Here is a 22726-nt window from a genome sequence, read left to right as displayed (position 1 = left end):
ATAATGTGGTAAATTGGATCAGCAAGTTTGCGGGTGATACAAAGATTGGAGGTGTAGTAGACAGTGAGGAAGGTTTTTAGAGCCTGCAGAGGGACTTGGACCAGCTGGAAAAATGGGCTAAAAATTGGCAGGTGGAGTTTAATACTGACAAGTGTGAGGTATTGCACATTGGAAGGACAAACCAAGGTAGAACATACAGGGTTAATGGTAAGGCACTGAGGAGTGCAGTGGAACAGAGAGATCTGGGAATACAGATGCAAAATTCCCTAAAAGTGGCGTCACAGGTAGATAAGGTCGTAAAGAGAGCATTTGGTACATTGGCCTTTATTAATCAAAGTATTGAGTATAAGAGCTGGAATGTTATGATGAGGTTGTATAAGGCATTGGTGAGGCCGAATCTCGAGTATTGTGTTCAGTTTTGGTCACCAAATTACAGGAAGGATATAAATAAGGTTGAAAGAGTGCAGAGAAGGTTTACAAGGATGTTGCCGGGACTTGAGAAACTCAGTTACAGAGAAAGGTTGAATACGTTGGGATTTTATTCCCTGGAGAGTAGAAGAATGAGGGGAGATTTGATAGAGGTATATAAAATTATGATGGGTATAGATAGAATGAATGCAAGCAGGCTTTTTCCGCTGAGGCAAGGGGAGAAAAAAACCAGAGGACATGGGTTTAGGGTGAGGGGGGGGAAGTTTAAAGGGAACATTTGGGAGGGCTTCTTCACACAGAGAGTGGTGGGAGTATGGAATGAGCTGCCAGACGAGGTGGTAAATGCGGGTTCTTTTTTAACATTTAAGAATAAATTGGACAGATACATGGATGGAAGGTGTATGGAGGGATATGGTCCGTGTGCAGGTCAGTGGGACTAGGCAGAAAATGGTTCGGCACAGCCAAGAAGGACCAAAGGGCCTGTTTCTGTGCTGTAGTTTCTATGGTTTCTATGGAACTCCATCTGCCACTTCTCAGCCCACTTCTGCATCCTATCAATGTCTCTTTGCAATCTTTGACAATCCTCTACACTATGTACAGCACCATCAACCTTTGTGTCATCTGCAAACTTGCCAACCCACCCTTCTACCCCCACATCCAGATCGTTAATAAAAATCACAAAAAGTAGAGGTCCCAGAACTGATCCTTGTGGGACACCACTAGTCACAGTCCTTCAATCTGAATGTACTCCCACCACAACCACCCTCTGCCTTCTGCAGGCAAGCCAATTCTGAATCCACCTGGCCAAACTTCCCTGGATCCCATGCCTTCTGACTTTCTGAATAAGCCTACCATGTGGAACCTTGTCAAATGCCTTACTAAAATCCATATAGATCACATCCATTGCACTACTCTCATCTATATGCCTGGTGACCTCCTCAAAGAACTCTATCAGGCTGGTTAGACACGATCTGCCCTTCACAAAGCCATGTTGACTGTCCCTGATCAGACCATGATTCTCTAAATGCCCATGGATCCTATCTCTAAGAATCTTTTCCAACAGCTTTCCCAGCACAGACGTAAGGCTCACTGGCCTATAATTACCCGGACTATCCCTACTACCTTTTTTGAACAAGGGGACAACATTCACCTCCCTCCAATCCTCCGGTATCATGCCCGTGGACAACGAGGACATAAAGATCTAGGCCAGAGGCTCAGCAATCTCTTCCCTTGCCTCGTGGAGCAGCCTGGGGAATATTCCGTCAGGCCCCGGGGACTTATCCGTCCTAATGTATTTTAACAACTCCAACACCTCCTCTCCCTTAATATCAATATGCTCCAGAACATCAACCTCACTCATATTATCCTCACCGTCATCAAGTTCCCTCTCATTGGTGAATACCGAAGAGAAGTATTCATTGAGGACCTCCTTCATTTTCACAGACTCCAGGCACATCTTCCCACCTTTATCTCTTATCAGTCCTACCTTCACTCCTTTCAGCCTTTTTCCCTTCACATAATTGAAGAATGCCCTGGGGTTTTCCTTTACCCTACTCGCCAAGGCCTTCTCATGCCCCCTTCTTGCTCTTCTCAGCCCCTTCTTAAGCTCATTTCTTGCTTCCCTATATTCCTCAATAGACCCATCTGATCCTTGCTTCCTAAACCTCATGTATGCTGCCGCCTTCCACCTGACTAGATTTTCCACCTCACTTTTCACCCATGGTTCCTTCACCCTACCATTCTTTATCTTCCTCACCAGGACAAATTTATCCCTAACATCCTGCAAGAGATCTCTGAACATCAACCACATGTCTATAGTACATTTGCCTGCAAAAACATCATCCCAATTCACACCCGCAAGTTCTAGCCTTATAGCCTCATAATTTGCTTTTCCCCAATTAAACATTTTCCTGTCCTCTCTGATTCTATCCTTTTCCATGATAATGCTAAAGGCCAGTGAGCGTTGGTCACTGTCCCCCAGATGCTCACCCACTGAGAGATCTGTGACCTGACCCGGTTCATTACCTAGTACTAGATCTAGTATGGCATTCCCCCGAGTCGGCCTGTCCACATACTGTGACAGGAATCCGTCCTGGACACACTTAACAAACTCTGCCCCATCTAAACCCTTGGAACTAATCAGGTGCCAATCAATATTAGGGAAGTTGAAGTCACCCATGATAACAACCCTGTTATTTTTGCACCTTTCCAAAATCTGCCTCCCAATCTGCTCCTTTGTATCTCTGCTGCTACCAGGGGGCCTATAGAATACCCCCAAAAGAGTAACTGCTCCCTTCCGTTTCCTGACTTCCACCCATACTGACTCAAAAGAGGATCCTGCTACATTACCCACTCTTTCTGTAGCTATGATAGTATCCCTGACCAGTAATGCCACCCCTCCTCCCATTTTTCCGCCCTCTATCCCTTTTGAAGCACTGAAGTCCAGGAATATTGAGAATCCATTCCTGCCCTGGTGCCAGCCAAGTCTCTGTAATGGCCACTACCTCATAATTCCATGTATGTAATTATGAGGTAGTGGCCATTACAGAGACTTGGCTGGCACCAGGGCAGGAATGGATTCTCAAAATGTCAGAAGGCTTCCTGACACAAAATGTAGATAAGCCAACTGGAGGAGCGGCTGTACTTGATCTGGAATTGGGAAATGAACCTGGTCAGCTGTCAGATCTCTCGGTGGAAGAGCATTTTGGAGGTAGTGACCGCAACTCTGTCTCCTTCACCATAGTGCTGGAGAGGGATAGGAGCAGACATTCTGAGAAAACATGTAATTGGCGTCGGGGGAAATATGATGCTGTTAGGCAGGAACTTAGGAGCGTAAATTGGGAGCAGATGTTCCCAGGGAAATGCACGGCCAAAATGTGGCAAATGTTCAGGGAACATTTGCATGGTGTTCTGCACAGGTATGTTCCATTGAGGCAGGGAAAGGTTGGTAGGGTTAAAGGACCATGGTGTACAAAGGATGTAGAAAATCTAGTTAAGAAGAATAGAAAAGCTTACGAAAGGTTCAAGAAACTAGGTACTGCTAGAGCTCTAGAAAGTTACAAGTTTGCTAGGAGGGAGCTTAAGAATAGAATTAGGAGAGCCTGAAGGGGCCATGAGAAGGCCTTGGTGAGCAGGATTAAGGAAAAACCCAAGGTATTCTACTAGTATGTGAAGAGTAAGAGGATGAGCTGTGTGAGAATAGGACCAATTAGGTGCGATGGTGGAAACGTGTGCATGGAGAGAGGATGTGCCAGAGCTTTTGAAAAGCATAAAGTTAGATAAGTTACTGGGACTGGTTGAGATATACCCCAGGCTACTGTGGGAAGCAAGGGAGGTGATTGCTGAGCCTCTTGCGACGATCTTTGCATTATTGATCGGAATGAGATAAGTACCGGGGATTGGAAGTTTGCAAGTATTGTTCCCTTGTTCAAGAAAGGGAGTAGAGAGAACCCAGGAAAGTATGGACCAGTGAATCTGACTTCAGTGGTGAGCAAGTTGTTGGAGAAGATCCTGAGAGGCAGGATTTATGAGTATTTGGAGAGGCATAATCTGATTAGGGCTGGTCAGCATGGCTTTGTTAAGGGCAGGTCACGTCTTATGAATATGATTGAATTCCTTGAGGATGTAACAAAACACATAGATGAAGGTAGAGCAGCTGATGTCGTGTATATGGATTTCAGTAAGCCATTTGATAAGGTTCCCCATGCTGGGTTCCTTCGGAAAGTAAGGAAGGATGGGAACTCAGGGGACCTTGCTTTGTGGATCCAGAACTGGCTTGCCCACAGGAGGCAAAGGGTGGCTGTAGATGGTCCATATTCTGCATGGAGGTCGGTGAACAATGGAGTTCTGCAGGGATCTGTTCTGGGACCCCTCCTCTTTGTGATCTTTAAAAGTGACCTGGATGAAAAAGTAGAAGGATGAGTTAGATAGTTTGCTGATGACACAAAGGTTGGGGGAGTTGTGGATAGTGTGGAGTGTTGACAGAGGTTACAGCGGGACATTGATAGGATGCAGAAATGGCTGAGAAGTGGCAGATGGACTTCAACCCAGATAAGTGTGAAGTGGCTCCTTTTGGTAGATCAAATTTGAAGACAGAAAATAGTATTAATGGTAAGACTTGGCAGTGTGGAGGATCAGTGAGATCTTGGGATCTGTGTCCCTAGGACACTCAAAGCTGCTGCGCAGGTTGACAGTGTTGTTAAGAAGGTGTATGATGTCTTGGCATTTATCAACTGTGGGCTTGAGTTCAAGAGCCGTGAGGTAATGTTACAGCTATATAAAACCTTGGTCAGACCCCACTTGGAATACTGTGTTCAGTTCTGGTCAGATCACTACAGGAAGGATGTGGAAACTATAGAGAGAAGGCAAAAGCGATTTACAAGGATGTTAACAACAGGAATTCTGCAGATGCTGGAAATTCAAGCAACATACATCAAAGTTGCTGGTGAACGCAGCAGGCCAGGCAGCATCTATAGGAAGAGGCGCAGTCGACGTTTCAGGCCGAGACCCTTCGTCAGGACTAACTGAAGGAAGAGTGAGTAAGGGATTTGAAAGCTGGAGGGGGAGGGGGAGATGCAAAATGATAGGAGAAGACAGGAGGGGGAGGGATGGAGCCGAGAGCTGGACAGGTGATAGGCAGAAGGGGATACGAGAGGATCATGGGACAGGAGGTCCGGGAAGAAAGACGGGGGGGGGGGTGACCCAGAGGATGGGCAAGAGGTATATTCAGAGGGACAGAGGGAGAAAAAGGAGAGTGAGAGAAAGAATGTGTGCATTAAAAAGAGTAACAGATGGGGTACGAGGGGGAGGTGGGGCCTAGCGGAAGTTAGAGAAGTCAATGTTCATGCCATCAGGTTGGAGGCTACCCAGACGGAATATAAGGTGTTGTTCCTCCAACCTGAGTGTGGCTTCATCTTTACAGTAGAGGAGGCCGTGGATAGACATGTCAGAATGGGAATGGGATGTGGAATTAAAATGTGTGGCCACTGGGAGATCCTGCTTTCTCTGGCGGACAGAGCGTAGATGTTCAGCAAAGCGGTCTCCCAGTTTGCGTCGGGTCTCACCAATATATAAAAGGCCACATCGGGAGCACCGGACGCAGTATATCACCCCAGTCGACTCACTCCCTTACTCACTCTTCCTTCAGTTAGTCCTGACGAAGGGTCTCGGCCTGAAACGTCGACTGCGCCTCTTCCTATAGATGCTGCCTGGCCTGCTGCGTTCACCAGCAACTTTGATGTATGTTACAAGGATGTTGCCTGGATTGGAAGGCATACCTTATGAGAATAGGTTGAGTGAACTTGGCCTTTTCTCCTTGGAGCGATGGAGGATGAGAGGTGACCTGATAGAGGTGTATAAGATGATGAGAGGCATTGATCGTGTGGATAGCCAGAGGCTTTTCCCCAGGGCTGAAATGGCTAGCATGAGGGGGAATAGTTTTAAGGTGCTTGGAAATAGGTACCAAGGGGATATCAGGGGGAAGTTTTTACACAGAAAATGGTGGGTGCGTGGAATGAATTGTCAGAGGTGGTGATGGAAGTGATACCATAGGGTCTTTTAAGAGCCTCTCAGATAGGTACATGGAGCTTAGAAATATAGAGGACTACGCGCTAGGGGAATCCTAGGCAGTTTCTAGAGTAGATTACATGGTCGGCCCAACATTGTGGTACGAAAGGCCTGTAATGTTCTGTAAATTTCTATGTTCTAAGACAGAATACGAAGGTGGGAGGAGGGGAAGGAGTACAAGATGGCAGGTGATAGGTGAGACCAGGTGAGAGAGAAGGTGTTCGGGTAGGGCAGCGGGATGAAGTAAGAAGCTGAGAGGTGATAGGTGGAAAAGGTAAAGGGCTGAAGAAGAAGGAATCTGATAGGATAGGAGAGTAGACCATGGGAGAAAAGGAAGGAGAAGGGGAACCAGAGGGAGGTGATAGGAAGGTGAGGAGAAGAGAAGGGGTAAGAGAGTAACCAGAACGGGAACAATATCAGGGAGAAGGGGGAAGGAGGAAGGGAGAAGAAATTACCGGAAGATGGAGAAATCAATGTTGAGGGGAGATTTGGTAGAGTTTGTAAGATTATGAGAGGCAGAGATAGAGTAGACAGACAGTATCTTCCTCCCAGGGTTGAAATATCTGACACCAAAGGCCTGCATTGAGGATGAAAGGGGATGTGAGGGCTAAATGTTTTACACCCAGAGTGCCAGGTGCCTGGAACACTCTGCCTGGGGAGGTGTTACAGACAGATACATCAGAGATTTTTAACAGACATTTAGATCGGCTCATGGATGTGAGGAAAATGGAAGGGAATGGACATTGTGCAGGCAGAGGGGATTAGTTTAGTTGGTCATTGGATTACTAATTTCATTGGTTCAGCACAACATTGTGGGCCGAAGCGCCTGTTCCTGTGCTGGACTGTTCTGTGTTCTATGTTCTCGTGTTAAATACAGTAAATCTATGATCATCTGCTGTTGAGAAATCCTGGTTGTTCCCTATCTGGCTCACCAGGTGCCTGTGATTCACGGTGTCACTCTGTTTCCCATTTCCAGGGAATAAAAATGACCTTCTGACATCACGATCTACCACCACGGGAGAAACACACAGAATGCTGCAGGATCTGAGCAGGTCAGGCAGCGTCTATCGAGGGGAATAAACAGTCAATGTTTTGACCTGATGCCCTTCACCAGGACTGGAAAGGAAGGGGAAAGATGCCAGAATATGGTGGTGGGGGAGTGGGACTGACTGGGTTGTTCTTACACAGGGCCAGTATGAACACAATGGGCTGAATGGCCTTCTGCATGCTGCAACTGTTCCGTCACTCCGAGGTAATTCCAAGAGCTCTCCTCCGTAACCGGTGCCCCCGATTCTCCAATCACTTCCCCTCCTGAAAATGAAATGGCAGGATTGTAAATGCCATCAGACCCAGGGAACAGACGACAATGACAAACCCCCGAAACCCTGACTCAACCCCAGCCTGTAATACAGTATGGTTCATTCAGAGTCTGAGGTGAACAGGTTTGTCACCAAAGACACAGGAAAATTTCGATAGATATACCTGGAGAGCATTCTAACTGGCTGCATCACCCATCAAAGTTGCTGGTGAACGCAGCAGGCCAGGCAGCATCTCTAGGAAAAGGTACAGTCGACGTTTCAGGCCGAGACCCTTCGTCAGGACTAACTGAATGAAGAGCTGGTAAGAAATTTGAAAATGGGAGGGGGAGGGGGAGATCCGAAATGAGAGGAGAAGACAGGAGGGGGAGGGATGGAGCCAAGAGCTGGACAGGTGATTGGCAAAAGGGATATGAGAGGATCATGGGACAGGAGGCCCAGGGAGAAGGAAAAGGGGGAGGGGGGAAAACCCAGAGGATGGGCAAGGGGTATAGTCAGAGAGACAGAGGGAGAAAAGGGAGAGTGAGAGAAAGAATGTGTGTATATAAATAAATAACAGATGGGGTATGAGGGGGAGGTGCGGCATTAGCGGAAGTTTGAGAAGTCAATTTTCATGCCATCAGGTTGGAGGCTACCCAGACGGAATATAAGGTGCTGTTCCTCCAACCTGAGTGTGGCTTCATCTTTACAGTAGAGGAGGCCGTGGATAGACATATCAGAATGGGAATGGGATGTGGCATTAAAATGTGTGGCCACTGGGAGATCCTGCTTTCTCTGGCGGACAGAGTGTAGCTGTTCAGCAAAACGATCTCCCAGTCTGCGTCGGGTCTCGCCAATATATAGAAAGCCACATCGGATGCAGTATATCACCCCAGACGACTCACAGGTGAAGTGTCGCCTCACTTGGAAGGACTGTCTGGGGCCCTGAATGGTGGTAAGGGAGGAAGTGTAAGGGCATGTGTAGCACTTGTTCCGCTTACAAGGATAAGTGCCAGGAGGGAGATCAGTGGGGAGGGATGGGGGGGACAAATGGACAAGGGAGTCACGTAGGGAGCGATCCCTGCGGGAAGGAGAGAGCGGGGGAAGGGAAAGATGGACTTAGTGGTGGGATCCCATTGGAGGTGGTGAAAGTTACGGAGAATAATATGTTGGACCCGGAGGCTGGTGGGGTGGTAGGTGAGGACCAGGGGAACCCTATTCCTAGTGGGGTGACGGGAGGATGGAGTGAGGGCAGATGTGCGTGAAATGGAGAGACGCGTTTGAGAGCAGAGTTGATGGTGGAGGAAGGGAAGCCCCTTTCTTTAAAAAAGGAGGATATCTCCCTCGTCCTGGAATGAAAAGACTCATCCTGAGAGCAGATGCGACGGAGACGGAGGAATTTCGAGAAGGGGATGGCATTTTTGCAAGAGACAAGGTGAGAAGAGGAATAGTCCAGATAGCTGTGAGAGTCAGTAGGCTTATAGTAGACATCAGCAGATAAACTGTCTCCAGAGATAGAGACAGAAAGATCTGGAAAGGGGAGAGAGGTGTCGGAAATGGACCTGGTAAACTTGAGGGCAGGGTGAAAGTTGGAGGCAAAGTTAATGAAGTCAACGAGCTCAGCAAGCGTGCAGAAAGCAGCTCCAATGCAGTCGTCGATGTAGTGAAGGAAAAGTGGGGGACAGATACCAGAATAGGCACGGAACATAGATTGTTCCACAAACCCAACAAAAAGGCAGGCATAGCTAGGACCCATACGGGTGCCCATAGCTACACCTTTAGTCTGGAGGAAGTGGGAGGAGCCAAAGGAGATATTATTAAGAGTAAGGACTAATTCTGCTAGACGGAGCAGAGTGGTGGTAGAGGGGAACAGGTTAGGTCTGGAATCCAAAAAGAAGCGGAGAGCTTTGAGACCTTCCTGATGGGGGACTGGACATCCATGGTGAAAATAAAGCGGTTGGGGGCCAGGGAACTTAAAATCATCGAAAAGTTTAAGAGCGTGAGAAGTGTCACGAACATAGGTAGGAAGGGATTGAACAAGGGGTGATAAAACCGTGTCGAGGTATGCAGAAACGAGTCCGGTAGGGCAGGAGCAAGCTGAGACAATAGGTCTGCCAGGACAGGCAGGTTTGTGGATCTTGGGTAGGAGGTAGAAACAGGAAGTGCGAGGTGTGGGAACTATAAGGTTGGTAGCAGTGGATGGGAGATCCCCTGAGCGGATAAAGTCGGTGATGGTGTGGGAGACAATGGCTGGTGCTCCTTAGTGGGGTCACGATCGAGGGGTAAATAAGAGGAGGTATCCGCGAGTTGTCGCTGTGCCTCGGCAAGGTAGAGGTCAGTACACCAGACTACAACAGCACCCCCCTTATCAGCGGGTTTAATAATAATGTTAGGATTAGTGCGGAGGGAGCGGAGAGCAGAGCGTTCCGAAGGAGTGAGGTTGGAATGGGGACAAGGTGCGGTGAAGTCGAGACGGTTGATGTCCCGTCGGCAGTTGGCAATAAAGAGATCCAGAGCAGGCAGAAGACCAGAGCGGGGTATCTATGAAGAGGAGGAGGGATGAAGACGGGAGAAGGGGTCATCGGTGGGGGTGGAAGAGTCCTTGCCGAAGAAATAGGGACGGAGACGGCGGAAGAAGAGTTCCGCGTCATGGGGAACGTGGAACTCGCTGAGGTGTGGGCGAAGAGGGACAAAGGTGAGGCCCTTACTGAAGACAGAGCGTTCTGCCTCCGACAGCTGAAGGTCGGAGGGGATGGTAAAGACCCGGCACGGATGAGAGCTGGGATCAGAGGCGGGAGGGGGGAGGCTGGGGGTGTCAGTGGAGGGGGGAGGGGGGAGGGTTGGGGTGAGAGGAAGATGGAGCCTCTGAGGGCCCAGGAGCTGACGGTGGGATCTGAGGGAGACGGGGTTGCAGAGTATTGGTGGCGGAAGGGGAGACGGGAGTCACAATAGCAGCACATAAAGACCCGGCCTGGAGTATCACCATCTGGTCTGGAGGGGCCACTGCTCAGGATCAGAGAGAGCAGCAGAAAGTTGTAAACTCAGTCAGTTCCATCACGAGCACTAGTGTCCCCAACACCCAGGACAGCTTCAAAATGCAATGCCTCAAAAAGGCGGCATCCATCATTACAGACCCCCAGCACCCAGGACCTGCCCTCTTCTCATTGCTACCATCAGGGAGGAGGTACAGGAGCCCGAAGGCACACACTCAATGTTTCAGGAACAGCTTCTTCCCCTCTGCCATCAGATTTCTGAATGAACAGTGAATCCATGAGCACTTCCTCAGTACTTTTTCACTCTTTTACCACAACTTATTTATTTACTTTCCTTATTTTATATGCACTTACTGTAATTTACAGATTTTATTATAATACATTGCTTAAAATAACAAATTTCATGACATGCGCCGGTGATGTAATCTTATTGTCTATTCCATTGTTTTAGAAACACAGAATCACAGAAAACCTACAGCACAATATAGGCCCTTCAGTCCTCAAAGCTGTGCCGGATATGTCCTTACCTGAGAAATTACCGAGGGTTACCCATAAACCTCAATAACATCAATAACTTCAGACTCCTGTCTCCCGGCTCGACAAACCATCAATCACTTCAAAATCCTGTCTTAACCCTCCTCAAACCATCAATCACCTCAGACTTGTCTCACTCTTCCTCAATCCATCAAAATCACCTCAGCCTTGTCTCACTGCTCCTTAATCCAATCACCTCAGACTCCTATCTCACCCCTCCTCAATCCATCACTTACCTCAGACTTATCTCACTCCTCAATCCATTAATCACTTTAGACTCCTGTCTAAACCCTCCTCAATCCATCAGCCACCTCAGACAAATGCCTCACCCCTCCTCAATCCATCAATCTCCTCAGACTCCAGTCTCACCCTCCACAATCCATCAATCACCTCAGATACTTCTCACCCATCCTCAAACCAACAATCACTTCAGACTCCAGTGTTCCCACTTGACAAATTATCAACCACTTCAAAATTCTGTTTTACCCCTCCTTCACCCATCAATCACTTCAGACTCCTGTCCATCAATCCATCAGTCACCTTGGAGTCAACTCTCACCCTCCTCAATTCATCAATTATCTCAGCCTCTTTTCTCACCCGTCCTCAATCCGTCAATTACCTCAGACTCCTCTCTCACCCCTCCTCAATTTATCAATCACGTCAGACTACTGTCTCACCCGTCCTCAGTCCATCAATCACAACAGAATCCTGTCTGACCCATCCTCAATCCATTGATCACCACAGACCACTACCTCACCCCTCCTCAAACCACCAATCATTGGGAATCCTGCCTCAAACCTCCTCAATGCATCAATCATTTCAATCTCCTGTGTCCCTCCCCTCAATGCATCAATCATTTCAATCTCCTGTGTCCCTCCCCTCAATGCATCAATCATTTCAATCTCCTGTGTCCCTCCCCTCAATGCATCAATCATTTCAATCTCCTGTGTCCCTCCCCTCAATGCATCAATCATTTCAATCTCCTGTGTCCCTCTCCTCAATGCATCAATCATTTCAATCTCCTGTGTCCCTCCCGTCAATCCATCAATCATTTCAATCTTCTGTGTCCCTCCCCTCAATGCATCAATCATTTCAATCTCCTGTGTCCCTCCCCTCAATGCATCAATCATTTCTATCTCCTGTGTCCCTCTCCTCAATGCATTAATCACTTCAGACAACCATCTCACCCCTCCTCAATCCATCAATCACCTCAGACTCCTGTCTCACCCCTCCTCAATCCATCAATCACCTCAGACTCCTGTCTCACCCCTCCTCAATCCATCAATCACCTCAGACTCCTGTCTCACCCTCCTCAATCCATCAATCACCTCAGACTCCTGTCTCACCCCTCCTCAATCCATCAATCACCTCAGACTCCTGTCTCACCCCTCCTCAATCCATCAATCACCTCAGACTCCTGTCTCACCACTCCACAATCCATCAATCACCTCGGACAGTTGTCTCACTCCACCTCAGTCACTGAATCACCTCAGACCCCACTCTCACACTCCTCATTCCATCTAGAACCACAGACTCATGTCTCAGCCCTCCTCAATCCATCAATCACATCAGACTCATCTCACTCCTCCTCAAACCATGAATCACCTCAGACTCATGTCTCAACCCTCCTCAATCCACCAATCAACACAAACTTTGTCTCACACTTCCTCAATCTATCAATCACCTTGCACTCCTGTTTCACCCCTTCTCAATCCATCAATCACCTCAGACTCCTGTCTCACGGCTACTTAATCCATCAATCACGACAGAACCCTGTCTCAATCCTCCTCAATCCATGAATTACCTCAGACACATTTCTCACTCCTTCTCAATCCATCAATCACCTCAGAATCCTGTCTCATCTGTCCTGATCCATAAATCATACAGACCCCTGCCTCAACCCTCCCCAGTATTATTATTATTATTACTTTATTGTCACCAAACAATTGATACTAGAGCATACAATCATCAGAGTGATATTTGATTCTGCACTTTGCGCTCCCTGGAATACAAATCGATAGTAAATATCATAAAAATTTAACTATAAATCATAAATAGAAAATAGAAAAGGGAAAGTAAGGTAGTGCAAAAAAACCGAGAGGCAGGTCCGCATATTTGGAGGGTATGACCCAGATTCGGGTCAATAGAACAATCAGCCGAGACTCCTGTCTCAACCCTCCTCAATCCATCAATCACCTCAGACTCCTGTCTCGCTCCTCCTCAAACTATCAATCACCTCAGACTCCTGTCTCGCCCCTCCTCAATCCACTAATCATCTCAGACCTCTGTCTCACCCCTCCACAGTCCATCAATCACCTCAGAGAAGTCTCACCCCTCCTGAATCCATCAATTGCCTCAGAATCCTGTCTCACCCCTCCTTAATCCTTCAATCAACTCAGACTTCCGTCTCAGCCCTCTTCAATCCATTAATCACCTCAGACTCCTGTCTCACCCCTCCTGAATCTAACAATCACGTCATACTTCTGCCTGACCACTCCTCAATACATGAATCACTTCAGACTCCTAACTCTCCACTCCTCAATCAGACAATCCCCTCAGACTGCTGCCTCTCCCCTTTCCTTTCACTCTGGCCATTCAACAGTCCTCTATCAGTCCCGATGCAAGCCCAAAACTTCAGTGTTCTTTTACCCCCACAGATGTTCAAATATCGACCTCTGTCTACCCGTCCTCCCACTCACACACTCTCTGTCACTCACTCAATCCCTGTCTCACTCACTCCCAGTATCTCTCTCTCTGTCACTCTCATTCTCTCACTCTCACTCACTCACTCACACACTCTCTCTCTCTCTCTCCCTCTCTCCCCCTCTCTCGCACTCACTCACTCAATCCCTGTCTCACTCACTCCCAGTATCTCTCTCTCTCTCTGCAGAGTATTCACACAATAATTGGTCAATGTCCGGCGCTGATGTGGTCTCTGCGGTGGAAGGAGCCTCCGCTGTGTTACCGTGTACTTTCACCCACCCACCCACTGACCTCGTCCCTTCCGGCACCGTGATCTGGTTCAGGGAGAAACCAGGTGGTAAAAAACCGGTATTTCGCTGCTCATATCCCGGTTCCGGCCGCTCCGGGTGCGATACAACAACACTGAAGACTGGAGGAGGGCGGTTCGGATTCGTGGGGAACCTCAGGCAGAGAGATGCCTCGATAATGGTGCAGCGTCTGAACCGGAGTGACGGTGGTCGGTATTGGTGCCGGGTGGAGCTCAATATTGATAACTTTCAAACGCCGGTTCTAACAAATCTGTCTGTGAGAGGTGAGGACAATGTTCAAACATTGAGTTGTAAAACTACACTAATCATTTCACATTTTATCTCCCTGAAAACATTTTATGCATAATTTACAAGTATATTTTGCAGGATAATCATGTCAAATTGTACGTCAAAGCACTGCAGCACCGTACAGGCCCTTCAGCCCACAATGTTGTGCTGGCCCTTAAACCTGTTCCAAAATCAATCTAACCCTTGCCTCCTACATACCCTCCATTTCTATAACATCCGTGTACCTGTCTGAGAGTCTTCCCCCTCCACCTCTTTCCCCTCCCCCTCTCCCATCCCCCTTCTCCCCCTCCTCCCCCTCCCACATACTCCTCCATTTCTATAACATCCGTGTACCTGTCTGAGAGTCTCCTCTCCCCCTCTTCTCCCTCTCCTATTTCAAAACTATACTCCTTCATGTTAGCCATTTCAGCCTTGGGGAAACCCAATGCCTCTTATCATCTTATACACCTCTATTAGATCACCTCTCATTCTCTGTCATTCCAAGGAAAAAAGGCTGAGTTCACTCAACCTGTTCTCATAAGGCATGCTCCCCAATCCAGGCAACATCCTGGTAAATCTGCTCTATACTCTCTCTATAATATCCACATCCTTCCTGTAATGAGGTTACCAGAAATGAACACAGTACTCCGGGGGGGGGGGCGGGGAGGGGTCTTATATAGCTGTAACGTTACCTCACGGCTCTTGAACTCAGTTCCATGGTTGATGAAGACCAACACGCCATACGCCTTCTCAACAACATTGTCAAGCTGCACGGCAACTTTCAGTACGGTAAGTATTTACAATGGAAAGTGTTCACTGTAGAATTCCCTGTCAAACACACCAGCTCAGGCTGTTGAACACTTAAGACAAATGTAGGTCCCCTACAGACAGAAACAGGTGAATTGATTATGGGGAGCAAGGACATGGCAGACCAATTGAATAACTACTTTGATTCTGTCTTCACTAAGGAGGACATAAATAATCTTCCAGAAATAGTAGGGGACAAAGGGTCCAGTGAGATGGAGGAACTGAGGGAAATACATGTTAGTAGGGAAGTGGTGTTAGGTAAATTGAAGGGATTGAAGGCAGATAAATCCCCAGGGCCAGATGGTTTGCATCCCAGAGTGCTTAAGGAAGTAGCCCAAGAAATAGTGGATGCATTAGTGATATTTTTTCAAACTCTTTAGATTCTGGACTAGTTCCTGAGGATTGGAGGGTGGCTAATGTAACCCCACTTCTTAAAAAATGAGGGAGAGAGAAACCAGGGAATTATAGACCGGTTAGCCTAACATCGGTGGTGGGGAAAATGCTAGAGTCAGTTATCAAAGATGTGATAACAGCACATTTGGAAAGCAGTGAAATCATCGGACAAAGTCAGCATGGATTTGTGAAAGGAAAGTCATGTCTGATGAATCTCATAGAATTTTTTGAGGATTTAACTAGTAGAGTGGATAGGGGAGAACCAGTGGATGTGGTATATTTGGATTTTCAAAAGGCTTTTGACAAGGACCCACACAGGAGATTAGTGTGCAAACTTAAAGCACACAGTATTGGGGGTAAGGTATTGATGTGGATAGAGAATTGGTTGGCAGACAGGAAGCAAAGAGTGGGAATAAACGGGACCTTTTCAGAATAGCAGGCAGTGACTAGTGGGGTACCGCAAGGCTCAGTGCTGGGACCCCAGTTGTTTACAATATATATTAATGACTTAGATGAGGGAATTAAATGCAGCATCTCCAAGTTTGCGGATGACACGAAGCTGGGCGGCAGTGTTAGCTGTGAGGAGGATGCTAAGAGTATGCAGGGTGACTTGGATAGGTTAGGTGAGTGGCCAATTCGTGGCAGATGCAATTTAATGTGGATAAATGTGAGGATATCCACTTTGATGGCAAAAACAGGAAAACAGATTATTATCTGAATGGTGGCTGATTAGGAAAAAGGGAGGTGCGATGAGACCTGGGTGTCATTATACACCAGTCATTGAAAGTGGGCATGCAGGTACAGCAGGCAGTGAAAAAGGCGAATGGTATGCTGGCATTTATAGCAAGAGGATTCGAGTACAGGAGCAGGGAGGTACTACTGCAGTTGTACAAGGCCTTGGTGAGACCACACCTAGAGTATTGTGTGCAGTTTTGGTCCCCTAATCTGAGGAAAGACATCCTTGCCATAGGGGGAGTACAAAGGAGGTTCACCAGATTGATTCCTGGGATGGCAGGACTTTCATATGATGAAAGACTGGATCAACTAGGATTATACTCATTGGAATTTAGAAGATTGAGGGGGGACCTTATTGAAACATATAAAATCCTAACGGGATTGGACAGGCTAGATGCAGGAAGATTGTTCCCGATGTTGGGGAAGTCCAGAATGAGGGGTCACAGTTTGAGGATAAAGGGGAAGCCTTTTAGGACCGAGATTAGGAAAAACTTCTTCACACAGAGAGTGGTGAATCTGTGGAATTCTCTGCCACAGGAAACAGTTGAGGCCAGTTCATTGGCTATATTTAAGAGGGAGTCAGATATGGCCCTTGTGGCTAAAGGGATCAGGGGGTATGGAGGGAAGGCTGGTGCAGGGTTCTGAGTTGGATGATCGGCCATGATCATACTGAATGGTGGTGCAGGCTCAAAGGGCCGAATGGCCTACTCCTGCACCTATTTTCTATGTTTCTATGTTTCAGTACAGTCAGTATTTACACTGGAGAGGGTTCACTGTAGAATTCCCGGTCAAACACAGCAGCTCAGGCTGTTGAACACTTTCAGTACAGTCAGTATTACACTGGAGAGGGTGCAGAGGAGATTCAAATCCAGATCAAGATGATGTTTACTGCCATCTGACTGTATATATCTACAAAAAAATGAAACAACTTTCCTCTGGACCATGGTGCACCCACACAACATATATCACACACAACTCATAAAACAAAATATTCCAACAAGTATGTTAATAACATGTTATTTAAAACAAGGGTCCCCAACCTTCTTTGCCCTGCAGACCGGTTTAATATTGACAATATTCTTGCGGACTGGCCGACTGGTCCGGGGGGGGGGTGGTGGTGTTCAAGTAGGGTTCAACTCACCTCAACATGTCTTTTACAGTTAGGGTTGCCAACTTTCTCACTCCCAAATAAGGGACAAAAGTAGCATCCACATGTAAAACATGTCAAATTACCAATATTCTTGGTCCGGCAACAAGCATAAACGAATTCACATGGATATTGTCAATTAATGCTCACCTTTCCTCACCATGCCCAGCACACTCAGGGAGGAACCTGATTCCAACGCCCCACCACGTCTTCAGCAGAAACAAAATGGTCTCCCCACTATCCCGCGCGTGTGTAGTGACATCACTGTCTCCCTTAAAGGCACAGACAACTATTCTGCATTACCCAGATGGATGCCTAAGTACACTTTTAACGATACTGAATGAGATCCAATTGTCACCTGGTTACATAGGTTTTATGTGTTATTTGATAGGTTATTTTTTGGGTCTGGGAATGCTCAAAAATTTTTCCCATATAAATTAACGGTAATTGCTTCTTCGCTTCACACCATTTTGGCATGAAAGGTTTCATAGGAACGCTCTAACTTGGTGGGGGAAATATGGGACAAGGGCAGTCCCGTATAGGACAAACCGATTTAGCCCAAAATACGGGATGTTACGGCAAATACAGGACAGTTGGCAACCCTGTGTTCAAGTTCAACAGTGCGTGACAGAGAATGAGGAAAGGTGCAGCTGACTCATATCGTTTCCTCGTGGCCTGGTAGCACATGCTTTCTGGCCGGTGGTTGGGGACCACTGTTTTAAAGTGTATGGAGTGTGCAGCAGAGCTACAGAGTAAACAGGGAACAGAATGCTATCTTAGTGAGGAGGACTCAGAGGTGGAAATGCATTTATTAGTCTCACTCATTAATTAAAATTAAAAATGAATTATTTCAAGAATTTTTGGAAGTTTTTACAAGAAAAAAAGCTATTATACCAAAGGAAAACAAAATCCACTTTAATGCTGTCGCCCTAGTGTTGATACACTGTAGTGCTACACCGTACTGATGAGTGTTGTTACAGTGTGGTGACTAGTGTTGTTACACTGTAATGATCAGTGTTGTTACACTGTACTGATTAGGCTTGTTACACTGTACTGACTAGTGTTGTTACACTGTAGTGATTAATGTTGTTACACTTCTGATTATTGCTGTGATGCTCTACTGATTACTAGTGTTATACTGTAGTGATTAGGCTTGTTACACTGTACCGACTAGTGTTGTTACACTGAATTGTAGAAACAAAGAAAACCTACAGCACAGTATAGGCCCTTCGGCCCACAATCTGTGCCAAACATGTACTTACTTTAGAAATTACCCAGTGTTATCCATAGCCTTCTATTTTTCTAAGCTCCATGTACCGTTATATTGAATTGAAATGAATTGACTTTGTTACTGACATCCTTCAAACACTGCACAGGCTAGTGTTGTTACACTGTTGTGACTAGTGGTGTTACAATGTACTGATTAGTGTTATAACACGCTACTGATTAGTGTTGGTGTCAATTGGTTTAACACCCGAATGGTTGAAGGGAATTAGCTGTTCCTGAACGTGGTGGTGTGAGATTTAGGCTTCTCTACCTCCTGCCTGATGGGACTGTTTTATGTTCGAAAGAGTTTCTCTTGTTGGAATGGTTTGCAATTAGTCAGACACATGTGGGAGTGTTTTCATTTGGGAGGGTGCTGCGGGGAGTTTTTATTATTTTGTAGGCTGGAAATTTGGTCAGTGTTAAACATGTTTGGTGGTGGTTAACTGATTTATTCTGGCACCTGTCCTTCCCTCAGCTCCCGGCGAGAGCGTCTCTGTGATGACTGGAACCAAGGGAGCTTCGGTCACGTTACCCTGTGAGTTCACACGGCCTCCGCAGAGCCTCACCGCACACACGGTGACGTGGATGAGGAAGGATCCCTACCGACACATCGTCACATTCAGGCGTTATGAAAATGGATCGTGGGCAGCGGAAAACGGAGTGACTCGGTACGAGCTCGTCGGGGACCCAGAGCGAGGAAACATCTCGATCAGGATAAAGCAGCTGAGTGTGGAGGACAGTCACAGCTACCTGTGTCTGGCTGAGTTCAGGAAAAAGAGCCATGATTATTCATTCTACAGAGGCCAAGTCACACCCCCATTTATCTACGTGTTCCAGAGTGAGATCCAGCTGCAGGTCAGACTAGGTCAGAAACCATTGACACATTCTGCAGGGTATGGGGAAGGTTTTGGGAGTTGGGGGGGGGGAGTGAAATGAAGCCTGCTACCATTATCCTTTCTCTAATCAATCCCCACCCCAGGTTTATCATCTGTCCCTGAGTGAGATCTGACTGTAGGTCAGACCCGGAAAAGAACCCATTGTATTATGTGTCCAGACTCTGGGGCTGAGTGTTATGTCAGCCACTCCCAGCCTCAGCTGGTGATGAGTTCCGTTTCCCCACCACATCTCCATCTCAGACGGTCCTTCACACAGGGTGGCCCCCAGACCTTCAACGGGCCCCCGGTCGGGGCCTTGCCTGAGCCTGGGAGGAATGAGTGGATTCTAACGGAGGATCAGGAAGCTTCCCAGAGAAGATACACACTCAACGTTTCAGGAAGAGCTTCTTCCTTTCTGCCGTCAGGTTTCTGAATGGACAGTCAGAAAAGTGAGGACCAACTCACTCTTTTTTCTTTTTTCTCTATTTTTGTGCTACTTATTTAATTTTAAATTATACATGTAGATATATATTTCTTATTGTAATTTACAGTTTTTTATAAATATGCATTGCAATGTATAACAGGATGGCAGGGTAAAGATATGTCTTTACCAAAGGAGCTGTAAGACACTCCTTCCCTCTGCTAGCCTGGCGGGTTAAAGATCCAGCAGAAATGGAAAACACTTTGGAGTCTGGTATTGCTATTAACTGATGGTATTACACAATACAGTAATATAAATGCAGATATATCAAACAGGTTAGCAATGATTATATATATAACTAAGTGTGGAAATATATGAAAACCAAGCTTCTTCAAGTCTAGGGGTCAATAGATAGTCTTACGATGATGAGTAAAGTTCAGTTCAGTTCGTGGTATTGAGTTGAGTGGTGATGGAGAGAGAGAGAGAGGGAGAGATTTGAGTCTTCAGGTGAGCTGACGCCATCGATCTTACCGTTGTCCTCCTAAATCCTTTAGAAGTCACCGACTGTGACCACAACAAAGGGGACCGTTCTTCTGTGGTGGAATTATCAACTCAGGCGAGGGTTGGACACAAATAACTCCCCACCGGTCACACCATTTTCATATTGCGAGAGCCACTGATCGATCCGCTTGATCTATCCTCCAAAATGCACCTTTTCTTTGGCACAACAAAGCTCAGTCAGTGTCCAAAACCATGTGTCTCCAGGTCTAAAAGCTGACCTTCCATTTATCTCACCGTGCCGAATACTAGCTGTCCATCAAACAGCTCCTCCCTCCTCTCTCTGTAAGAACACAGAAGCTGCCAGTGTCCTTGTAGAAAGTATAAACAAACTGTGAGCAGTCTTCACCTCTTTCTCTCTTTCTTTCTCTCTCCTTTTAACAAGGTGTCTGGCCACAAATCTCCCTCTCTCTTTTCAAAAGCACAGTTCATAGGGGTAATTCAGGACCCCGTCACACCTAGTACGATAAGATGGACTCTTGACCTCATTATTTATTTGTTTATTAATTTAGAGACACTGCACGGAACAGACCCTTCCGGCCCAATGAGTCCCACCACCCAGAAACCCACCGATTGAACCCACCACAATTCACAATGACCAATTAACAACGAACAATTTACAATGACCAATTAACCTACGAGCCAGTACATCCTTGGACTGTGGGAGGGAACTGGAGCACCCAGGGAAAACCCACTACGGACCTAATTTAACTTCTTTCTCCTCTGTGTTAAACATGGAACATGGAACATACAACACAGTACTGGCCATTCAGCCCACCTGTAACTTACTCCAAGATCAGTCCAACCCTCCCTCCCTTCAAAACCCTCCATTTTCTATCATCCATCTGACTATGTGTTCATCCATCGTCGACGTCGATGAAGACCACGACACCATTAATGATGACGATGGTGGTGTTGAGACTAGCGCGTGATTTGGATTTAAGTGAGGGAGAGTTGCGCAGCGTCAGCCTCACTCTCTCTTCCCAATTCCCATCTGGATCCAGTGGCAAGACAGAGTCGAGACGGCTGGAGATGGGACTAGGCGCAGTGGATGACCAGGACGTCTTCTGTGTCTTGTCCTGCTCTACACATTCCACGACGCTTGCAGAGACCGCCTTCTTGACCGTTGGACCTTCCATTGGTCTCGTCCGCTCAATCCGCCGGAGTCTGTCTTCACATGCTGGGGTAGACAACTCCCTATCTCACCGAAGGTTTGAGACCCATTGGCTACCTTCACCTGGTTTAGCCGGCTTGTCGAAGCTGTCGCCCGGGATGTGGCCGCTGTTGTATGCAAACAGCTACGGGGAGCCACAGTTGAGAGCTGAGTACCAGGTAGGGACAAAAGGTAGACTAACTGCCTTGAAAAGGATGCGACATGTTCCCCCACCAGAGGTGCTACCCCTCCCTGACACCTGTAAGAGTCTCTTAAAGTCCCTCATGAATCTGAATCTGCCACTACCATCAACTCCAGCAGCCACCACTCTTTGTGTAGAAAAACTTACCTCTCACACTCCCCCATACTTTCCTCCAATCACCTTAAAATTACGCCCCCTTGTATTAGCCATTTCCACCCTGGGAAATGTATTTCCCCCCATTCACACCTGAGAACTCAATCAGAATCAGAATCAGGTTTAATATCACCAACATCTGTCATGAAATTTGTTGTTTTGCTGCAGCAGTACATTGCAATAAATGATAATAAAACTGTAAACTACAGTAACAAGTATAGATATAAAAAGTTAAATTAAATAATTCGTGCAAAAGGAGAAAAAATTCGTGAGGTAGCGTTCATGGGTTGAATGTCTATTCAGAAATCTGATAGCGGAGGGGAAGAAGCTGTTTCTGAAACATCGAGTGTGTGACTTCAGGCTCCTGTACCACCAGCCTGATGGTAGCAATGAGAAGAGGGCACGTCCTGGGTTATGGGGGTCCTCAGTGATGGATGCCTCCTTGTTGAAGCATCTCCTTTTGAAGATGTCTTGGATGTTAGGTAGGCTAGTGCCCATAAGACCATGAGACATGGGAGCAGAATTAGGCCATTCAGCCCATCGAGTCTTCTCTGCTATTTCAACATGGCCGATCCATTTCCCTCTCAGCCCCAATCTCCTGCCTCCTCCCCATATCACTTCATGCCCTGACCGGTCAAGAATCTATTAACCTCCGCCTTCAATATACCCAATGAACTGGCCTCCACAGCCACACGTGGCAACAAATTCTACAGATTCGTCACTCTCTGGCTGAAGAAATTCCTCCTCATCTCCATTCTAAAATTGAACTGACTTGATTTCTCACATCTTTTAAATATATGAGGAGTAAAAAACTTTACGTTACATCTCCGTTCAAATGTGCAATGTGCAATTATAGTAATTTATAATGTATTATGTACAACAGGATAGTCAGTATAACATAGAAACACAGTAGTATCAACAT

At 46.8% G+C, this 22726-nt stretch overlaps 1 protein-coding gene across 1 annotated transcript in view; it reads left to right on the top strand.

The window, feature by feature from the left end:
- LOC134346388 (uncharacterized) overlaps positions 1 to 19894 on the top strand; it is a 29331-nt gene extending 9437 nt beyond the window's left edge. Inside the window, exons 2-3 of the mRNA XM_063047746.1 lie at positions 13707 to 14090; positions 18918 to 19894. Of these exons, the coding sequence (XP_062903816.1) occupies positions 13707 to 14090; positions 18918 to 19378 (845 nt within the window). The 3' untranslated portion in view covers positions 19379 to 19894. The remainder of the gene's footprint in view (positions 1 to 13706; positions 14091 to 18917) is intronic.
- The last annotated feature ends 2832 nt before the right edge of the window (positions 19895 to 22726 follow it).

The sequence above is a fragment of the Mobula hypostoma genome, chromosome 5 (genome assembly GCF_963921235.1).
Source record: "Mobula hypostoma chromosome 5, sMobHyp1.1, whole genome shotgun sequence".
Classification (NCBI taxonomy): Eukaryota; Metazoa; Chordata; class Chondrichthyes; order Myliobatiformes; family Myliobatidae; genus Mobula; species Mobula hypostoma.
This window is presented reverse-complemented; position numbering and strand designations above follow the sequence as displayed.